This window comes from Phaenicophaeus curvirostris, chromosome 1, assembly GCF_032191515.1.
Source record: "Phaenicophaeus curvirostris isolate KB17595 chromosome 1, BPBGC_Pcur_1.0, whole genome shotgun sequence".
NCBI classification, from domain to species: Eukaryota; Metazoa; Chordata; class Aves; order Cuculiformes; family Cuculidae; genus Phaenicophaeus; species Phaenicophaeus curvirostris.
Window position 1 is genome coordinate 145,215,746 of NC_091392.1, and position 18,037 is coordinate 145,233,782.

The window sequence follows — 18,037 nt, forward strand, 5'->3', positions numbered from 1 at the left end:
GACCTTTCTGCTGTTATTCCTAAGCATACTAGAAAAGAGGAAGCTTTTGACAGCTCCCAACTTCAAACACTTCCTCCCGTCAGCTGCTGCAACTCCAGCCCCACAGCACAGTACGTTTGTCTGGCCCTTGAGTCCCTGTGGTCCGCTCCTGCTCTGCTCCTTATGTCTAGTTTAAATCTGCCCCTCTTCAGTTTATAGCCATTCCCCCTCGTTCTATCACTACAAGCCTTTGTAAACAGTCTCTCCCCAGCTTTCCTGCAGGCCCCTTTCAGGTACTGGAAGGTTGCTGTAAGGTCTTTCTGGAGCCTTCTCTTCTCGAGACTGAACAACCCCAATTTTCTCAGCCTACCCTCATGGCAGAGGAGCTCCAGCCCTCTGATCACCTTCATGGCCCTCTTCTGGACCTGTTCCTATAGTTCCATATCCTTCTTATGTCACAGAGCTGGACACAGGATTCCAGATGAGGTGTCACAAGAGAGGAATAGAAAGGCAGAATCGCCTTCCTCGCCCTGCTGGCCACACATCTTTAGTTGCAGCCCAGGATACCGTTGGCATTCTGGGCTGCAAGCACACATTGCTGGCTCAGGTCAAGCTGCTCATCAACCAGTCATTAACGATTGATTTCAAGCACCTGTTGTTATTATATTCTTAATACAATACTCCGTTTATCACAATCAGCTGCCAATAATATCTAAGTCCTACGTGGCTGTGTGTGTCCTATGTTCTCGTTCCCTTAGCATCGCGGCTCTCCAGCTCCTCCTGCCGCCGGGAGCGCACCGGGGCGGCTCCCGTGAGGACCGGGGATTCTGCCCACGGGAGATTCCAAAGGGCCATCTTCTCGAATCGCTTTCAGGGCGGGAGATGCAAAAGATGTTGGGAGCGTTTGGTGTGAAGAAGGAAGATGAGAGATATGAGAATCATAGATTGGATTGGGTTGGAAGGGACCTTAAAGATCACCTAGTTCCAGCCCATGGGCAGGGACATCTACCACCGGATCAGGTTGCTCAAAGCCTCATCCAGCCTGGCCTTGAACATCTCTGGGAATGGAGCATTCGTGACTTCTCTGGGCAACCTGTTCCAGTGGCTCAGCACCCTCACTGTAAAAAATATCTTCCTAGTATCTAATCGAAGTCTCCCTTCTTTCAGCTTAGTAAAGAAGCGGTGTTTCAGATCTGTGGCCGATCTCTGCACTACAGCATGAGTCGAAGGTTTTAATTAACGTGGTGTTGTCGGGGGAAGAACACAGTTCATCTACAGATGGCTTCTGAAATGTATGAGAGCTGTCTACTGATTACAAGTGCTTTACTGATTCTGATTAATAGAGGGAGATGTTTGCATGACTTGAGAGGACTGGGATCCTGGGGTCCTGAAAAGGTGATTAAAACATTTGTCACAGAGTTCCCCTCCGTTCCAGTGCACACATGGCCATGGCCTGCTCCCTGTTCCCCAGCCTGCAGGGTTTCTTCCTGCTGCAAACCTGGTGGGAGGGGATTCATCTGCCAGTCCTGTGCCAGTTATACCAGCATGGGAAGCCCACACTGAGGGAACATCTCCCTTTTGTTGAAATGGAGAGATGCTTCTTGCATCTTGCTCTCTTGTGCTAGGTGTGGTTCTGGCTGGTCCCTTGCTCTGTGCCAGCTTGATTCGTTAACCCACCCATCAAAACCAGCCTTCTGCTAGTTTGGCAAGCGGTATTGGCTAAAAGAGGGCTCTTGTGAGAGCAAGAGGTAGCCTGAAGGTGGGTGCAGCTCCTTGCAGCTGGGGTGGAGATGAGGAGAGGAAGGAGTGTGGTTGTGAAGGAAAGAGTGTGGTCGTGAAGGAAGGAAGAGCAGCAGAACGAGAGAAAAGGAACTAGACTTCGTCCTTTCAGTGACGCAGAGCTCCTTGATCATCTTAGTCATCTCTTGTATACCCTCAGCAAACTGGAACAGCTGAGGCATGAGTACGTTTCCTTCTGCTTATTTTGCCCCAAAAGTGGTGATCTCACGGAGTGGTGAAGCAGACAGCTGCAGGGTGTGACTGTCTGGCTTCTCTGCCAGCTCCTGGCAATGTAGGCACCTTAAATGTCTCTTTGCAGAGCTGCCTGAAGCAGGGACAGACCTGGCTGGCAGCAGCAGGGCATTGAGCATCCCTGAGCGTCCCTGGGGATCCGTCTCCACCAATGTGCTACTGTTCTGGCTCATGGTAGCCTGTTTCAGGAGCAAAGAAAAATACTATGGGAAGCAATGGTTCCCTCCTGTAGTCAGCCTTTGCTTGACAACGCTGGCCTAGTTTCATGCCTATCCCAGGTCCAGCCCCTTCTCCTCTACCTCAGGAGCTTCATCATCACTGCAGAGCCACAGCTGCTGATTCCATCCTCTGCTGATGCTGGAAGCCCTGGTGCCAGGACCAAGTTGATAGGTGTGGCTGGATGGTGTGACTTTGTCTAGAGCTGTTCATGTGGCTGGGCGCTGCACTTCCCTTAGCACCCATTCCGGGTGACCACAGACTGCAGCAATCTGGAAAGGCTTATGAGCATGGTCTCTGTGGGTCTGGCCTTGTCCTGCTCTCCTTTGCTGTAATTTCGTTCACAATTTTTCTTTTAGCGTAGCTCTTTTGGAAAATGGGTTGATGAGGCAATATGACCAACTACTGAAAAGTGAACAAAACTGAAAAACATAGTTTAGCCGGGCCAAGCTGGCTAATAAATTACTCAAACATGCCTTTAAAAGTGTAAAATTGAAGAGTTAATGCTTGTTTTCCCAGTTCCATTTTAGCAGATGTTTATTGGCATTCTCCGAGAAGTCTTGCAGCTCTTACAGTTATCATGGATCAACAAACTGTCCTTGCCTTGCTATAAAAGTGCAACTGCTGGCATATGAGCAATATATGAAATAACATGCATTGCAATAGCAAGTAAGGCCCCTCTTTCATTCTGCACAGCAACTGTTTTATTGTGAATTTCTTCATCCTCAAGAACAAACCGCTGTTACCTTGACACTTGCCACATTATTTTGAGAGACAAAGCTGTAGTGCATTCTTTCTCCTAGTTTAGTAACTGTCCAGTGATAAGTTTAATTGAACTTTGCTGCTGCTTTTGTACTTGAAAGGCATTTGCAGGAAGAGATAAGTTCAAATGAGGAAGCACTATGCAATGGTATGGGAAACAGGAGCTTGAAAAGATAACTTATATTGTTAATTTGTCCACAGAAAAGGGTTAGTGATAATGTTAAGTGGCCTGAATACAGAAATAGAAGGAGCAAGAAGCAAGATATAGAAAAACGTCGTGGAGGAGGGGAAGCAAAATGAGGTTATGTTGGTACAGCATAGCGTTATTTGGAGCATGTGGTGAAAGCAGGTAAGAAGGATTAATGAGATGCATGTGCATTGTCTGCCAAAAATCTTGTAAGAAGGCAAGGTATTGTGCACCAGGCTTCACCAAGATGCATTGAATATTGCAGATAAACACAATACAGGGCACTAAGTACAGTTTTAAGTATCTAAACAGAGACGATTTCTGGATTGCCTTCAGGGTCACTGTCAAATGCCAGCACAAATGCTATTGCTTAGAGGAGCGCATCAATTTATCCATTAAATGCTGCTGTAGATCTGGGGCTGGCCCTGCTCTAGTTTCACAGCTTTGGAGCATGGAGGGCAAGTAGTCGTGTTTTCACATGATGTATTTGCTTTTAAGCTATGTCTGCCCATAACCAGACAAATTAATAAATAACCTTCCCAATGACCAAGAAAAAAATAGCCATTTCTCTTGAATTCTTCTATAAACTATACAAGTATGCTTTTTAACCATTATTGCCAACGAGCAGCAAAGTAGTGTTTTGACAGTTAGATGTTTGTGATTACAAATATAAGCCTTGAAAAATTGTTTGGCTCATTCTATCCAAGCCAGTACTTACATAGAAGAACTCTGCCTTTAAATGGATTACATGATAAATGAAAACTATATTTTTATAATTTTTTCTCTGTAACCAGTAGCAGGCCAAAAGGCACATTATTAAGAGCACGCAGTGGAAAATGCTGGTGGATGGGTTTGCACTTGTAGGTGTCCTGAAGCCAGACTGCTGCACGAGCAGAGCTGAGGACAAGTTCTGCCTGGAGGCATGTCCTGCATGTCTCCTGTGGAGGTCAAGTTGTGGCCTCTTTTCTCTGTCCCTGTCACTGGTGGTGAGCAAGGTTTTAAGCTTCACTTTATACAGCTGATTGCATTGCAAGTGATGGGGGAAGAGTGTCGATCTTGACGATATTGCTGCTTTAACCTGCAAAGGCTTAGCCAGGGTCTTTGAAGAGGTGTACAAGTGATTCAGATTGCTCTAGGAAGACTGAGCTTGAGCCTTTGTCCACACAGAAGAGACACAGCTCAACTCTTGTTCGATCGTGCAGGTTAGTCACCCTGACCAGTTCTAGAAGTTGGTGGCTCTTCTCCCAATTAGTCCTTGTCCCATGCTGAGGTTGTCAGAGATGGCAGTGGTCTTCAGGAGATAGAGAGTGAAACTGGCTGCCTTTGTCTCTGTAAAGAGAAAATCGGAGTATTCCTCACCTCTCAGTATGTGGGAGAGTGGGGAGAGAGGGTCTTGCCCCACTCTTTATCATTGGCGGAAGTGTTTGTGGTGGAGTAGGGTGGTCCTGCACAGCTGCTCAACACTTACTGGTTATTCCAGGGGTTGCTTTTCTCAGGGAGTGACCTGGGACCCAGTCATGCTTCTTGACATATCTGGGGCTAGATGGACAGAGTTGTTGCCTGTTCCAGAATAACAGGGTAAAAAACTATAAGTTAAGGTATACCTCTGGAGGGACTGAAGTTGTCACAATCGTCTTCAGTCTCTGAAATATCAGGAAATTTTTAAAAAGGAGACACCTCAACGATCCTGAGAACTGGGTCTACAGCTGTTGGCTCTTCCCTCTCCAGGTTTTGTACTTTTGTCATTTAAAAAATATTGATGTATCACTAAAGGTATGCCCTTTCCCGTGAGATGGAGGATTTGCTTTCTTTTGTCTCATTGGTCATTTTGAGATGGAGAATTGGTGCAATTTGTGGAGCTGAACTGTGAACTTCGATGGCTTTGTGCTCTTCTTCTGAGTGTTAAATTTTTTACAGGGTGAAAGAAGGAAGTGGTTTGCTAAGTCACTTTGGAAAAAAAAAAAATTATCACAACCACCAGTAATAACCGCAGGGAAAACACGCAAACAGTGACTATTCAGTGTAAAGCTGTATGTGAGAAAGGCCGCTCATTGCGACCCTGCTGCCAGCGAGGCTACACCCTGCCTGTAAGTGTCCACCCGGCTGTTTGGGCTGAGGATCTGCCTCGTTGTGCTGCTTTCCAAGCCAACAGCCTGGCAACGAATGATATGGTCTTCTAGTCATTTTGGGAGAAAAATTGTTACGAGCAGGAGCCAGGTATGGGAACTGTCTTAAATGGAGCTAGGAGGAGGGTAGATAATGGTTTTGCTTGCTGGGTTTTATTACTACTAAAAGTGAGTGACACCAGTAACAGAGCTTTGAGCAAAGTCTTTCGTTCTTGGAATGCGTGGTACTCTGGTGTTCTCAATAGGTTTTTTTATGTATTGGCCATCTAGACTGGTTTTAGGGATACTATTTTGTCCCCACCCAGAACAAGAGGATTTAAAGGCACCACCGTTGCTGATGGCTTTTTTTGAGCAATGGGATACCTGTCAGTGCTGATTTGGCTGAGAAAGGGGACACAGTGATGGAGTAATTGAACCCAAACATGTGATTCCAGTGGAAGGAATGGTTTTGTCCCACCTCTTACATAAATAGTATTGCTTCTGGTAATGTTTGAGGGAGTCTCTTTTGTTCAGAAGTCAATCACTTTTCCAGCAAAGGAAACCTTTTGGAGTAGGGCAGCTGTACTTTTCTGGTTTAAGGCTTTTGCTCTAATTTAAAAATCTTAAGTGTGTTTTTCATGTACTTAAAAATATATGATAAAAGCATGTGAGTTTGTGTTCTTATTTTTTGTGCTGAATGCAAAAATAGTTTTTGCAGTGTTACGGGGAGGGAAGTGGTGTTTCCATTTTGCGTTATTCTGAATTTTCAGGATGAATTAGTTTTGTTTCTTTCGCACTATGAATTCTTTTCTCAGCATGGATTTTTCTGCATGGATACATATTACAAGTTTTACTAACTTTGAAACTGAGAAGTATGTTCTTAAAAAATAAGAGTTTTTTGCGTGGTTGAAAATTGCAGCTTGTTTGTCTTTCTTAACTGTTCACACGTATTCAGCTTTATTTTTGTAAACATATGAGTTATTTTGTATGTTCTGCTTTAGGGAGTACATTAGTTCTTACACTAGAAACCATCACACTGCTAATCTCTGACCTTTTAAAGGTGATAATCTCTAGGGAACTACGGCTTTTTACCCTTCTTGGAAATGCTGGTCAGAGTATAGGACCATGTTTCAGTATATCTGGTCTCCCGTGCTATCTCAAGTGTTTTGTCTCTGCCACCACTGTCTCCCCACCTTTCCTCTGTAATGTGTTGCCTCCCTTGCCTTGTTTTTTGGGTAGTAGGGACAATGTGGGGTGGCTGTATGGTATGGTCACAGATATATAGCTAGGATGGTTGCTTCTTCTGTGCTGCTAAGTTGACTATCCCTCACTGTTTAGTTCATCGTTTCTCTTACAGCCAGCAGCGTTCAAGGACTCTGGCACCCTCTCTGGAGCTCAGAGGTGCATTGCCCTTGTGAAACCACAGCACTTGCAGCCATAATGGAGCGTCACCTACTGCTTGGGCATTCACAATCATTTGTGTGCCATAAGGTGATTGTGCCTTCAAGCACGTGTACATTGTGAGGGTCATCGGCACCTCTTTCATCCTTTCCAAGGGGAGCTTGCCACCTTCCCTCCTTGGCAGTTCAATTTCATTTCAATGCAAAGAACACAAAACCTTGAGAGGTTTTTCTTTCCCGACTTGTAATGTAGCATTAGTCATGTGAAAATTATTTGTGAGATGGAAAACAAAGGGGCCAGGAGAATAATTGCTAGGCAGTCAACAGAGGAATAAGTTCATCGACTACTTTAGTTTTGTTCGCATTTATTTAATCCTGATGAGTGACATTTTGGAGAAAAATTAAGGCTTCCTAATATTCCCATTCCTTCAATGAAAGGGCAGAGTCAGCCTGGGGCCTGTTTTCAGATCACCCAGTAGTTCTTGAGTAAAACCTGGCCTTAGTGGTTGCCCACCTGGAACAGCTCAGTCAGCCTTTCTGCAGACCTGAAAGGACTTGCTGGCTTTTGGATCACAAACCCAGCCATCAGAGCAGGTGATTCTTGAGCATATCTGTGGCAACAGCTTTCTGGACAGTTTCCTTCATTTCTGATCCATTTTCAGGTTCTGCTTTTGTTTTTTTTTTTTTTTTTTGTCCTTGGAGGCTTCCTTAGACTTCTGCTGTGGAACTTTAATCGCCCAGTAAGCCAACTAGCACCCAGGGCCTTTTATCCCCATTTCCTCAGGCATTTTATCCTGTTACGGTAGAGCAGAGTAAACATTCTGGATATGTCTACAGTAGTAGGGTTCAAGTAAAATCCAGCTTATTTAAAGAGATTTTTCAGTCATCTTGTTCAGACTTGGGATCTTCATGCATAATAAAGCAAAGTGCTTATATGTAAAAAGTATGTTTCTGAGCATGTTTGAAAATCTCTTTTGGGAAAAGGCGCTTGATTCTAATACAGTAATAATTATTCTGAAGGGAATGAGTAATCTTAAAGCTTTAGCTGCTTGTCAGCTTGTCTATCACTCTTTTTTTTTTAAAGAGCCTCATGTACAAATTGCAGGACAAAACTGATTCATGCTGTGTCACATGGTTTCTTCTTTGCACATCTATTCATGCATTGGTCATCCACTGATTAACAGCATAAAATTGTAGTTATAAAGCTAACCTGCATCTTCATCCGCTAGTCTGTCATTCCCCTCTACTCTCAGCTGGGCCCTGATCTGAATTATTAAAGCACATGTGAGTTAATCTATACCTCTCTCTGGCTATAGAGAGAAATACTGGCACTGAGAAATAAGGCAGCATCTTCCCAGTAGAGGGAGGTATTGTAAAGCTCAGCCAAAACGGGATTCCGCTTGTTGGAGAAAAATGTTCCTTTTGCTGAGTTGTAGGAATTCATGGGGCAGCATGTGCAGAGAGCTTGGAGGAGGCAGCTGAAAGACCTCACTCCACGTTTGGGTAGACGGAATATTTTCCTATTTTTTAATATAATTGGAATAGAACAGTTGGAATGACAGCAGGGACCTCTGCCTTGTCTCACCCAAACCTCATGGGCCATCTGTGGTGGAGGTGGAGAGGCCTTTGGTACCACCAGGACAAGGAGGGAGCCCCATACTCACTACTACATACTCACTACTCCCAATCACTTTGGGATTTTGAGTGCATCACTGCTCTGAAGGGTATTGAGCACATTGTCATGTTTTTGTTTTTTTTTCCTTTATTTTGTGTGGCAGGGGTGTGCATCTGTAGAAGAGGTTTAAAAACCACAGCAACTAACATTAAATTGCAGCAAACATGCTTGGTCAGCTGGAGCATGTCCATAAATCCATAGCACTGCTTCGCAGTGTCCACATAGATAGTTCACGTACCTCCGTACTTAGCCTAACCTGCAGATTAAATATGCATGCTTCAGAAAGAAACTTCAAAACATACGTTGGAGTCACGTTAGACAAGGAAAGAAACATTTAATTAGTTAATTATTTAACTCATTGAATCAACAGTTTAGGCTCCTGTAAAGCCTTGAAATTTTATCTTCAAGGTTCACAACCTTAGATTTGTGGCTTGATTTCTCTCCACTCATTTCCTTTTATCACCGCCTGCCCTAGTGGGGACCCAAGGTGTGATAATGCTTTTCTTTGACATTCAAAACCATTGGTGGGGACTGCCACAGCAGCCTAATTCAGAGAGGTGTAAAGCTTCATTTCAGCACATCAGTTGGGCTCTTGAGTGTTCTTGCAAAACTGCTGGAAGAGTTATTGCCACCTTCCTTCACTTGCACCAGCAAGTCCCATGCTTTCCTGCTGACATACAAGTCTTTTCTTTGGCTTTAAAGAGTATTTTTCTTCCAGACCTTGCAAGCAATAATAGAAAGCCAACACTCTTGGGCGCATTCCTCTGGAGAGACTCATCCCAGTGATAAGCTGGGTGAGCGATGGGGGATGGAGAAACTTGCTCCCCCACTGCAGCCACCTCTTCACACTCTGCACTACACGCACTGCTATGCTGTTTTTACAATGCTCCTCTGATTATTGTTTTGACATCTTGTGCTGCTTTGAAAACAGTTTTCTGTATCGCTGTGAAAATCTTCAGTTAGATTTAATTGAAATTTGATGGTTTCTTCAAAGTCTAAAAAAAACAAACAACAAAACAGGAATGTAGCACTGGAGTGGAAAAACAGATCAATCACATCGATGAGGGCTTATCTGTGGGGAATGAAAAGCTAAAACTTTTGGTTTTTCTGGTTTCTATAGTTAACATGCATTCTCTGTAAGTGTGGACTCATGCAGAAATCTTCTGAAATAGAAGTACTTGTGGTTTTTTATTATTTCTAATTTCACCAACATGATTTCTAGCATCAAGGATTACTGTTGACATCTCTTTGAACATAATGAACAGTAACCAGACGTAACTCAGCTGAAAATAAACTTAAAGATTTTTAAATTGCAAAACTCTGCTGATCACCTACAGTCGCCGGAACAATAGTACTTTCACAGAAATTTAAGAGAGAGCATCTTGTGTCTGGTGTATCAAGGTAAATACTTTGTAGGACTGTAATGAAAACTCGAGCATGAGCTTTGTCCCACATAATAAGAAGTTATTTATAGCTTCACATGAATGAAGAACTGCATAGTTTCTGTTCCACCTTTTGCTGCTTAGACATAGGTGAATATTTTCCTCTAATAAAATATTGTTTTTTAAAAAAATCCATCAGATTGCAGTTGCAATGTTAGCTGTCTCTGGGGGTGGGAGAAAGATCAGTTGCATGAGTTGCCGACACGCACTGGAAAATGAAGAGTGAACCTTCAAAGTATGGGACTTAAAAGGAGGCTGTTACTGGTAACAAGAAAAGCCATGGTAACTTGGCTGGTCCTCAAAAATTCTGACGGAATGTGAAAGGTCCAGACGGCACCATCCCACACGAGAAGAATGCCATCTCTTAAAAAAGGAATTATAAACAGTAGATAGGGGCTGGAAGGTAAAAGGGGACGCGGGGGTGGAGCAGGAGGTACTCACTGGGCAAGTTCTTTTTCCTGCAGAGCAAGGTCCATCCGAGTTGCTTTCTGGCAACCTTGAAGTGAGTTAGTGGAGAAATATAATCTGCGTTCTCCAACATCTCTCCAAAAACCACACATGCGATATGTATTTGATATTCAGAACTTAAGGTTTGGCTGTTTGAGTAATTTCAGATTTGAGGCTTCATCTCTCATGAGGATTGGTAGAGGATCCCACAGCACAGAAAAGAAGTCCCATTTGGATTTCTTCACATAGAAAGCTTTTAGCTTGTCTTCAAGTCCTCCAAGAAAGTCTTTTCTAAATCAACTTAGACCCCGTTGGAGTTTGCTGAAGAAGCCTGTGAGATATTGATGTTGTAGAGATGATTCCCAGATCTGTTTTAAAAACCTAACCATCTTACCCTTTCTTATATCAGGGTGGATTTGTTCTCTGTAACAAAGAACTCATTTTTGTGTCTGGGCTTAGTTATTTCTTTGATTTACATGCTCTGTCTGGTGGTGTTGTTTTTAAATTTTAATAATAGCTCTGTATGGCCTCACGTTGTGCCAGGGAAGGTTTAGATTGGATATTAGGAAAAATTTCTTTACTGAAAGAGTGATGAAGCATTGGAACAAGTTGTGGAGTCTCCATCCTTGAATGTCAAAAAATGTGTAGGTGTGGCACTTTGGGACATGCTTTAGTAGGCGTGTTGGTGTTGGGCTGATGGACTTAATGGTCTTAGAGGATTTTTCCAGCCTTAATGATTCTATGATTCTCTTTGGTGCAGCTGTGTTTTTTAAATACATTTTAGTAAAAACCATTGTCAAATACGCTGTCCAAGCATGGCAGCTGTTTGTTCAGATGAACATGAATTTTAATATTACGTACTTCACGTTAGCGCAGCGGGTGAAGAGTTATCTTTAAACTTTTGATAGACTTATGTCACAATTAATGCAAAAGTATTCAGTATATGCTGAAGAGTCTGCTATTGTATTGAGTAAAATCTCCTGAACAAATTTGTAGGTTATAGTTCAATTTCATTGGTTTACAAGGAGCTTTTTCACAGCAAAAAAATCTACTCTGTCATCACATTTTATGTTATTGTAATCTAAAAATGGTTGTTCAGACCAAGATAAATCCTTGGTACCCTGATATTTAAAGGACAGTAAAAACTGTTGGTAATGTATAAAGCTGCTGTGCCATGGGTGTCTGTCATCTGCCGTACTCAGCATCCGCTTGTAACAGCATTAACTTTTCATTGAATCACTGATTGACTGGCTGCAGGGAATTGGCATTTGATTATGTTTAAGCTTATCCTGCTGCGTATTGAGAAACAATCTTAAATACTTTGTTTGGAACTGGAATGCGGCATGTTTAGGCAAATATCGTGACCATTTTCTCTTTTATTTTCTGAGAACAGGAGCTCATAGCTCGTGTTGATGTTTCAGTGTGTACAGCCTTCTAACATCATATAAATCACTTTGAATTTGCCCAACCACTACCTGTTTGGCATGTTACGTGATTCCTTTTCCAAAATAATTTCTCTTATTTTTCCATTGTGCGATGTTTTATATTATATGTTGATGACATTCCAGACTGAAGCACCTTGATAGTATTATCTAAAATTACTGTGCTTGTGTTCAAGCTGGTAGTCCTGACAAAACTGGTGTCATGGGACATGCCCATGTTACGTGCACCTATGTAGCCCATACGTTAGCTTTTCTCTGTTATAAGAATTCAAAACTGCTCTTATATGTATTCTGCTACAAAACAAACACTTTAATAGTCAACTATGAAATTTATGCTGCACAGAACTTATTTCCTAGTCTCATCAAAGCAGTTCTTGCAAATTATTAAATTTTATGGGTTTTGTTAAACCAAGTTCATTTAAAAACACACCCTCCCCAACTCTCAACACAGAAGTAAAAATTCTAAATTAAATTTTTGTTTCTATGAGCCAAGAAGAATGTCAAAGACATTGCAAAAATTTTTCAAAAAATAATAAGCTTTTTGAAGCCTCCTTTTAACTTGAAAAGAAGTGTTTTATTACTAAAAATTACTGAATAAGGTGAGATGCTGAGCTTGCAAATCCCTGCAAGTCACCTTCCTGTCTTACAGGAACCCTAAAGCACTTTCATTCTTGTTTCACAATTACACAGGACACTCCATCACTATGAAATGCGACAAACAGTTGGCGGTGGTTATATTTTGATAGCTGAGGGTAAGAAGAAAAATGCATTGTGGTTTTCTTCTGGTTTTCAAGATGCCTGGAAAAGAGCAATGTCTGATGAGCCCAGTGCTATTTTGTTTCCAAAATTGTATTTTAATGCTGATTACTGAAGTTACTTTGCTGCACTCTTTGCTGCATCGATTTCCCTGTGGGAGTTTGCTCACATGCATGAGTAAGCGTGGATTTTTCATAATGTGAATGACTTTATTTATGTCATAAATTAATTGCGGGAAAGAGTTAATAGCTCTGGAGATTTTTACACTGGGAGAGCCGCATGCTTTGCGCAGCACACAACAAGATCTTTCCCGTCGGGGCAGCGGAGAGTTTGAAGAAAGCTGTCGGGAAGCCGGTGAGCTTGTCGCAGACATCCCTTAGGTGTGATCGTGTGATAAAGGAAATGTGGTGCCCTTTGGGAGGGTGTGTACCTATGAGAAACAGGAAGCCGAGCAGAGGCCGCCTGCCCTGCCTGCCTGCAGAGGTTGGTCTCTCAGGCGGGCGCAGGTGTGCCGACAGCCGCCCAGCCTCTTCTCTCCAGGCATCTTGGCAGGCACGCTCCTCGTCAGCAACATCTGGAAAAGGGAGAAACCCAACCCAAAGCCAAAACACCCCCTTCCTTAGGAAAAAAAAAAAAACCAACAAAAAACAACAAACCAACAACCCTCCAGGTAGAGAAATATGACGGCCTTGCAGCTGAAAGAGTTGTCACAGTCAGGTCTGTACAGGAGGAGACGGGATCGCCCTGATAGTGTGGGACTACCTGGGTCGCGTGAAGAGAAGTTGAGGTGAGTGCAAACTGACGGGTACCGCGGGGCGCTGAGCCCTTCTCCGTGGTTTCAGCAGACAAAATGCAAACACAGCTCCGGAAAGTTATTGCAAAACACATGCATTAAGGAGTCCCGAAACACTACGGATACAAAAAAAAGATGAAGGAGGGATAGCACGAGCCCTACAGTGACCTTGTGGGTTGTGGTGATAGTGTGACTCGCTTCCCTGGCTCTGGGAAGGGCAAATGTTAGCCCGTGGTTGCTTCTGGATCCCTTCTGACAGCCAGCACTTGCACGTAAATAACTTTCTGCAGCCTGACAGCTTTGCTCCATCTTCGGGTCATCCAAGCTTCTGGGTTGTGCTGCTTCCGTGAGATTTTGATGCAGCCCCTCCACTGGGCTGGTTTCATTGAGGAGGGCTGAAGTGGCTCCTGGGCTCTGGCTTTCTTCATAGGGGGTTCTTTGTTGTGTAAGGGGCTTTAGATAAAAGAATGCGGCAGGACTGCTTAGCCTGACCTTATCCAGGAAGGATGACCAAAAATCAGAAAGCCATTTAACGTCTGGAGTTATCTTCCTGATGCTGCATGCCTTTTGAAAGAGTAACAGCGAATTTTCAGAAAGCCTCTATTTGGAACAGTGAGATTAAACAATTGTTTGTATCCTGAGTAAGCGCAGACACCAAAAAAAAATAGTAAAAATGCAAATGTGTTTTTTTTCTAAGTGTGCTCGGCGTAAAACCAATCTATTCCTGCTTCAAGCTCCTCAGAAAAGAATCCTTGTGTAAATGCTAACAAAGCCTCTGTGGAGAGGAAGTGCTTCCTAACTCCTATGCCTGTTCCCTGGTTATATTTTTAGATTATTTTTCATTGGTGGTGGTTTTACATCATATTGGCATGTGTGCTGTGTGATTTAAAAGGATTTTGTTACTGTGCTTTCATTACCTGAATTAGCAATTCCAGAAGGATGAGTATTCAGGTTTGGGGGATTTACTCTTTTGTTATAACTAAGTACCTTAATTAAAAATTATTATGGCAAAATGCATGATTGTAACCTGCTGAGATTATTTCCCATGAGGTTTCAGAAATATTCTGTCAGTTCTAGGAATGTGTTAACTTGCAGGTCTGAATGTGTGCTTGGCATCTATTTATAGTATTAATTCTGAATTGATTTCCTAGGTGGATTTCTAATAGCATTAGCAGTATGTATTATATTCTATGACTAGAGCTGGAAGAATAATCAGAATAAGAGTAAGGATTAGCAGAGTAAGAGTTATGCAGAGATTCTTGAATTTTTCTGTTTAGTTTCACCTATACAAAACTAACAGTGAGAAAGAATAAGTCTTTTTTTAGGGGAGAAAGCTGCTTTTTAAAGCATATACATAAAAGTGAGTGCTAGCTCTCTATAGTTGTGTTGCTGTTTCTCTTCTGTATATCCACATCCAAGATGGGAATGAGACTCTTTTGGGCTGGGTGAGGGGAAGGGGTTGTCTGTACCAGTGTAACACTATTTGTTTTGACCCTTTCCTGAGCCACTTCCTCTCAAAGATGAGATATATGTAAAACAAGGATTGAGCTTGAGAAATAAAATCCAAGTTGGAGGAAATAGCAGATCAAGAGACTTATGAATCAGCTCAGGGCAGGGTATTGCAGGTACAAGATGAATAGATCATGGTCAGACAATGCTCCTGGAGCAGGGGAAGTACCCGTACCTAAAGGCAGAGCTTCTCTTGTATTTGCTAATAGCTTAGGCTGGTGCTTACTCAAACTAAACCTTGCTCCTTCCTAACCCATTTTGTGATACTTCAGTGTGTTGCAGGCAGCCTTATTTGTAATTTTTACTGTATTCTTGATGACAAAAGGCTGTGGCATTGTAGAATTGGCGTAATGACATAACGCCAGGGCAAAGAGCAATCAGGAACGAAAGAAAAAGTTCTTCAGTTTTCTAAAACTGGAAACCTCTAGCTTTTTTCACATGCTCTCCCTGGTGACACTTAGATGCCTGTCCTTAGCAAATACTTACAGAGAATGTGGAGTCCACAAGAAAGACAGCAGGTTTCTTTCATGTCTGCTAAATTTAGCTCGCTGTCCTCCATAGGTTTGCAATGCCCTCCCATCTTTTCTCTCTCCAGTTCTTTGTTCTAGTGCCTTTGTATTTCATTTTACATACATATTAATCCACACGTGTTAAGTAAGATCAGCCCTTGAGGAACAGTTCACTGAAAACTGCTTTCTCATTTCAAGTACTGTATTTTTCTAATCCTAGGCCAAAATGTACTCAAGATGCCAATGTCCTCAGGGTATCCTGTGAGAATTTCTGTATTTAAAAAAAAATAAAAATGAAAATTGCCCTTTGTTCAAGTCATACATGGTATCTGCCAGATTTCATTGTAGAGCTTTTTACCCCTTGCCCCAGTTTGAGATTTCTCTCGCCTGCCTTCCGTGAGGTCTGTGTGTCCTTTGGTAGCAATTTCCTGGGATCCAGGCAGAGGTCTTCCTCTGTTAAGGCACGAAACAGCAGTAAGTGACCCAGCAGCCAGGCATTCATATCCCTTCACCTTGTCTGCAGGATGTCTTGAAATGCCTCCGCTCTGCTGTAACTGTGGCTCCCGAGTCCAGCCTGCACAGCAGGAGCCAGACACTGCTCTCTAGGATGGACACTTGTTTGCCTGCTAACTGCCACCAACACCTAGCCAAGTGTTGGCAGTGTCAGCACTGCAAAGCAGCTTGGGGGAGCTTGGTGCCAGAACTCTGCCTTTGTTCTTTCCTGGGAACATCAGTGTCATTTGTATTTAAAACACTTGAGATTGCTAAGAATTAGGGCACTGTGAAGCAATGCACTGGAACTCCGAAACGTGTTTAGAGTATATGTTTGTCATATAACAAATCGCATACATTTTATTTTCCAGGAACCAAAATTTCTTGAAACAGTTCTCCTCACAGAATAAAAGTAATTTCCTATGTTAACATAGCTTCACGATAGGTCATGTAGCCATGGGGCTCTGAGCTCCACAACAGGAAAGTGAGCTTTAGCTTCTGCACATGTGTCCACTGATGTCACTTCACCCAAAGGTTTGACCCCCATGATTGTCTTCCAGATCTGCTATTCAGTTTATGATGAGTCAGTTTCAACGCACACTTCCCTCTGTCTTTTGCAGGAAAGACAATAGGAATATAGTTTGGCTCTTTCCATTAAGTTTTATGGCTTGTCAGATTTCGGTTTACACTAAAAGCTCCTAAATAAGTGTTTAAATTTAACAAAATCTCTCCAAATACCTCTTGCTCTAGCGAGTAGGTGCCAGGTCATCTCGAGGGGAACTCATGCAGATGTGGATGTCTGTGGGGCTTGATTGGTAAGCAGCAGAGCTTACTTCAGTGCACGGTTGTTCTCATTTTGCCCACCCAGTTGTTGTGATTCCCCATCCTGCTGTGCATGGAGTTTGATGCCTTGCAGGGCACCCACTGCTTTGCTGTGATTTACAGGCTGGTGCTTGGTGCTAGCTCAAAATCTGCCCCAGCTACCTCCATATTGTGGGTTGTACAGTGTAGTGGCCAAGTTGCTCAACTGTCCCACTGATAGTGGTGAGGACCTGAGGGAGCTGGGAAGGACTGCCAGAGCCCACCCGGTTGAGGAGAGTGTGGTCATTACAAGCTAAACCTTCCATAGCTGTCAATAGCAAGTCCTAAGTTAAACTGAGATCAGGACCCAGGTGTGAGAGTAGGACTTACCCCTCTGCTTGAGAAAACTATCCTAGGATGGAGTGAGTTGCCTTTCCAGGGAGCCTCTCTTGTTGCCTCCACCTCACCTTCTCCTGGCACAACGCATGTTCAGGTTATCCCATCAGCTGCAGTGAGGTGAAAGGAGTCCAGGCCCTTGTCCTGACAGCACAGCCCATTGATGGGCTTCTCTTTCTACCTCTCCTATTCTGTGTATCATTTAAATGCCATGATCTGTCTGCGAACCTTTTAATCTACTTCTGTAGATGTTACTGATGTTTTACTGACCTTAAGGAGCCGGAGCCTGCCTGCCTGCCACGCATAAAAGATGGTCTGGATAGCTCATCCTTTTCTTGAACTTCCACAATACAAAAATGTGCTTGGTTTAGACCTCCACTGGGGTAGGGATGCTGAACACAGTCCTCTCTTCCTCTGCTTGAGTTTGGCTCACCAACACATGGGCCTTAACTATGCAGGATGTTCCCCAGGTGCAGAGCTCAAAAGTGCAGCAGGCTGCCTGGCACCTTCACCTCTCCTGTCTGCAACATATGCAAGAGTCATTGAATTAAATACAACCTAAAAATTTTGCTTTTCACAACAGAGAGAAGACTCATTCTTTTCCTGCAATATTTATTTGATGGAAAAAAAATTATATATCTGATAAATCTTGTCTTGCTTTGACTTTGGGAATGGCATGTAAAAAATTTCTGTCTGTATGCTGAGCTATTCTTTCTTGCTTTTCTCAGCAAACAGGGTGCAAAGGAAATTGTACGCATACATTTATGATTAATCATTAGGAATCACTTAACAGGAGCAATATGCTTGCTGGTTTTGTATTTTCCCCTTCTCATTCCATGGCCTTTGTAAAAATAGAATGATTCCTCTAAAAAATGTGATACCATAAATTTCCAAAGCTCAATACAGTGTACTGGGAAAAGCGGGGATTGTTTTTTGACAATTACACTTAAAGTGAGTTTGGTTGTTTGGTGTGTTGTCCATAGCTCTCTTTTCTAAGTTCGTATGGATTCAAGTGTGCTTAAAAATGTGAACAACTTTTGAAGAGGTTAGTCTCAAGTTTTTACCAAACAGTGAATGTCAAAATTTGCAACAAAT

General features: G+C 42.8%; 1 protein-coding gene and 1 long non-coding RNA gene across 5 annotated transcripts in view; one reads left to right on the plus strand and one right to left on the minus strand.

Moving 5' to 3' along the window:
• Nucleotides 1–18,037, plus strand: part of LIMS1 (LIM zinc finger domain containing 1) — a 75,422-nt gene that overhangs the window by 26,982 nt on the left and 30,403 nt on the right. Inside the window, exon 1 of one of the 4 annotated variants that reach the window (XM_069877375.1) lies at nt 5,176–5,262. The exons of 1 other annotated variant lie outside the window; for it this stretch is intronic. Coding sequence is in view for 2 of the 3 variants with exons in the window: in XM_069877353.1 (XP_069733454.1) it covers nt 13,123–13,229 (107 nt within the window). In the remaining variant the exon portion in view is untranslated. Of the gene's footprint in view, nt 1–5,175; nt 5,263–13,097; nt 13,230–18,037 lie in introns of those variants that run through there. 2 more of the 4 variants (XM_069877353.1, XM_069877356.1) reach the window with 2 other exon arrangements.
• Nucleotides 8,670–10,728, minus strand: LOC138716800 (uncharacterized). The gene is made up of 2 exons (XR_011336733.1): nt 10,239–10,728; nt 8,670–9,350 (listed from the first exon to the last, which is right to left on the minus strand). It is a non-coding gene; the product is annotated as an uncharacterized lncRNA (long non-coding RNA).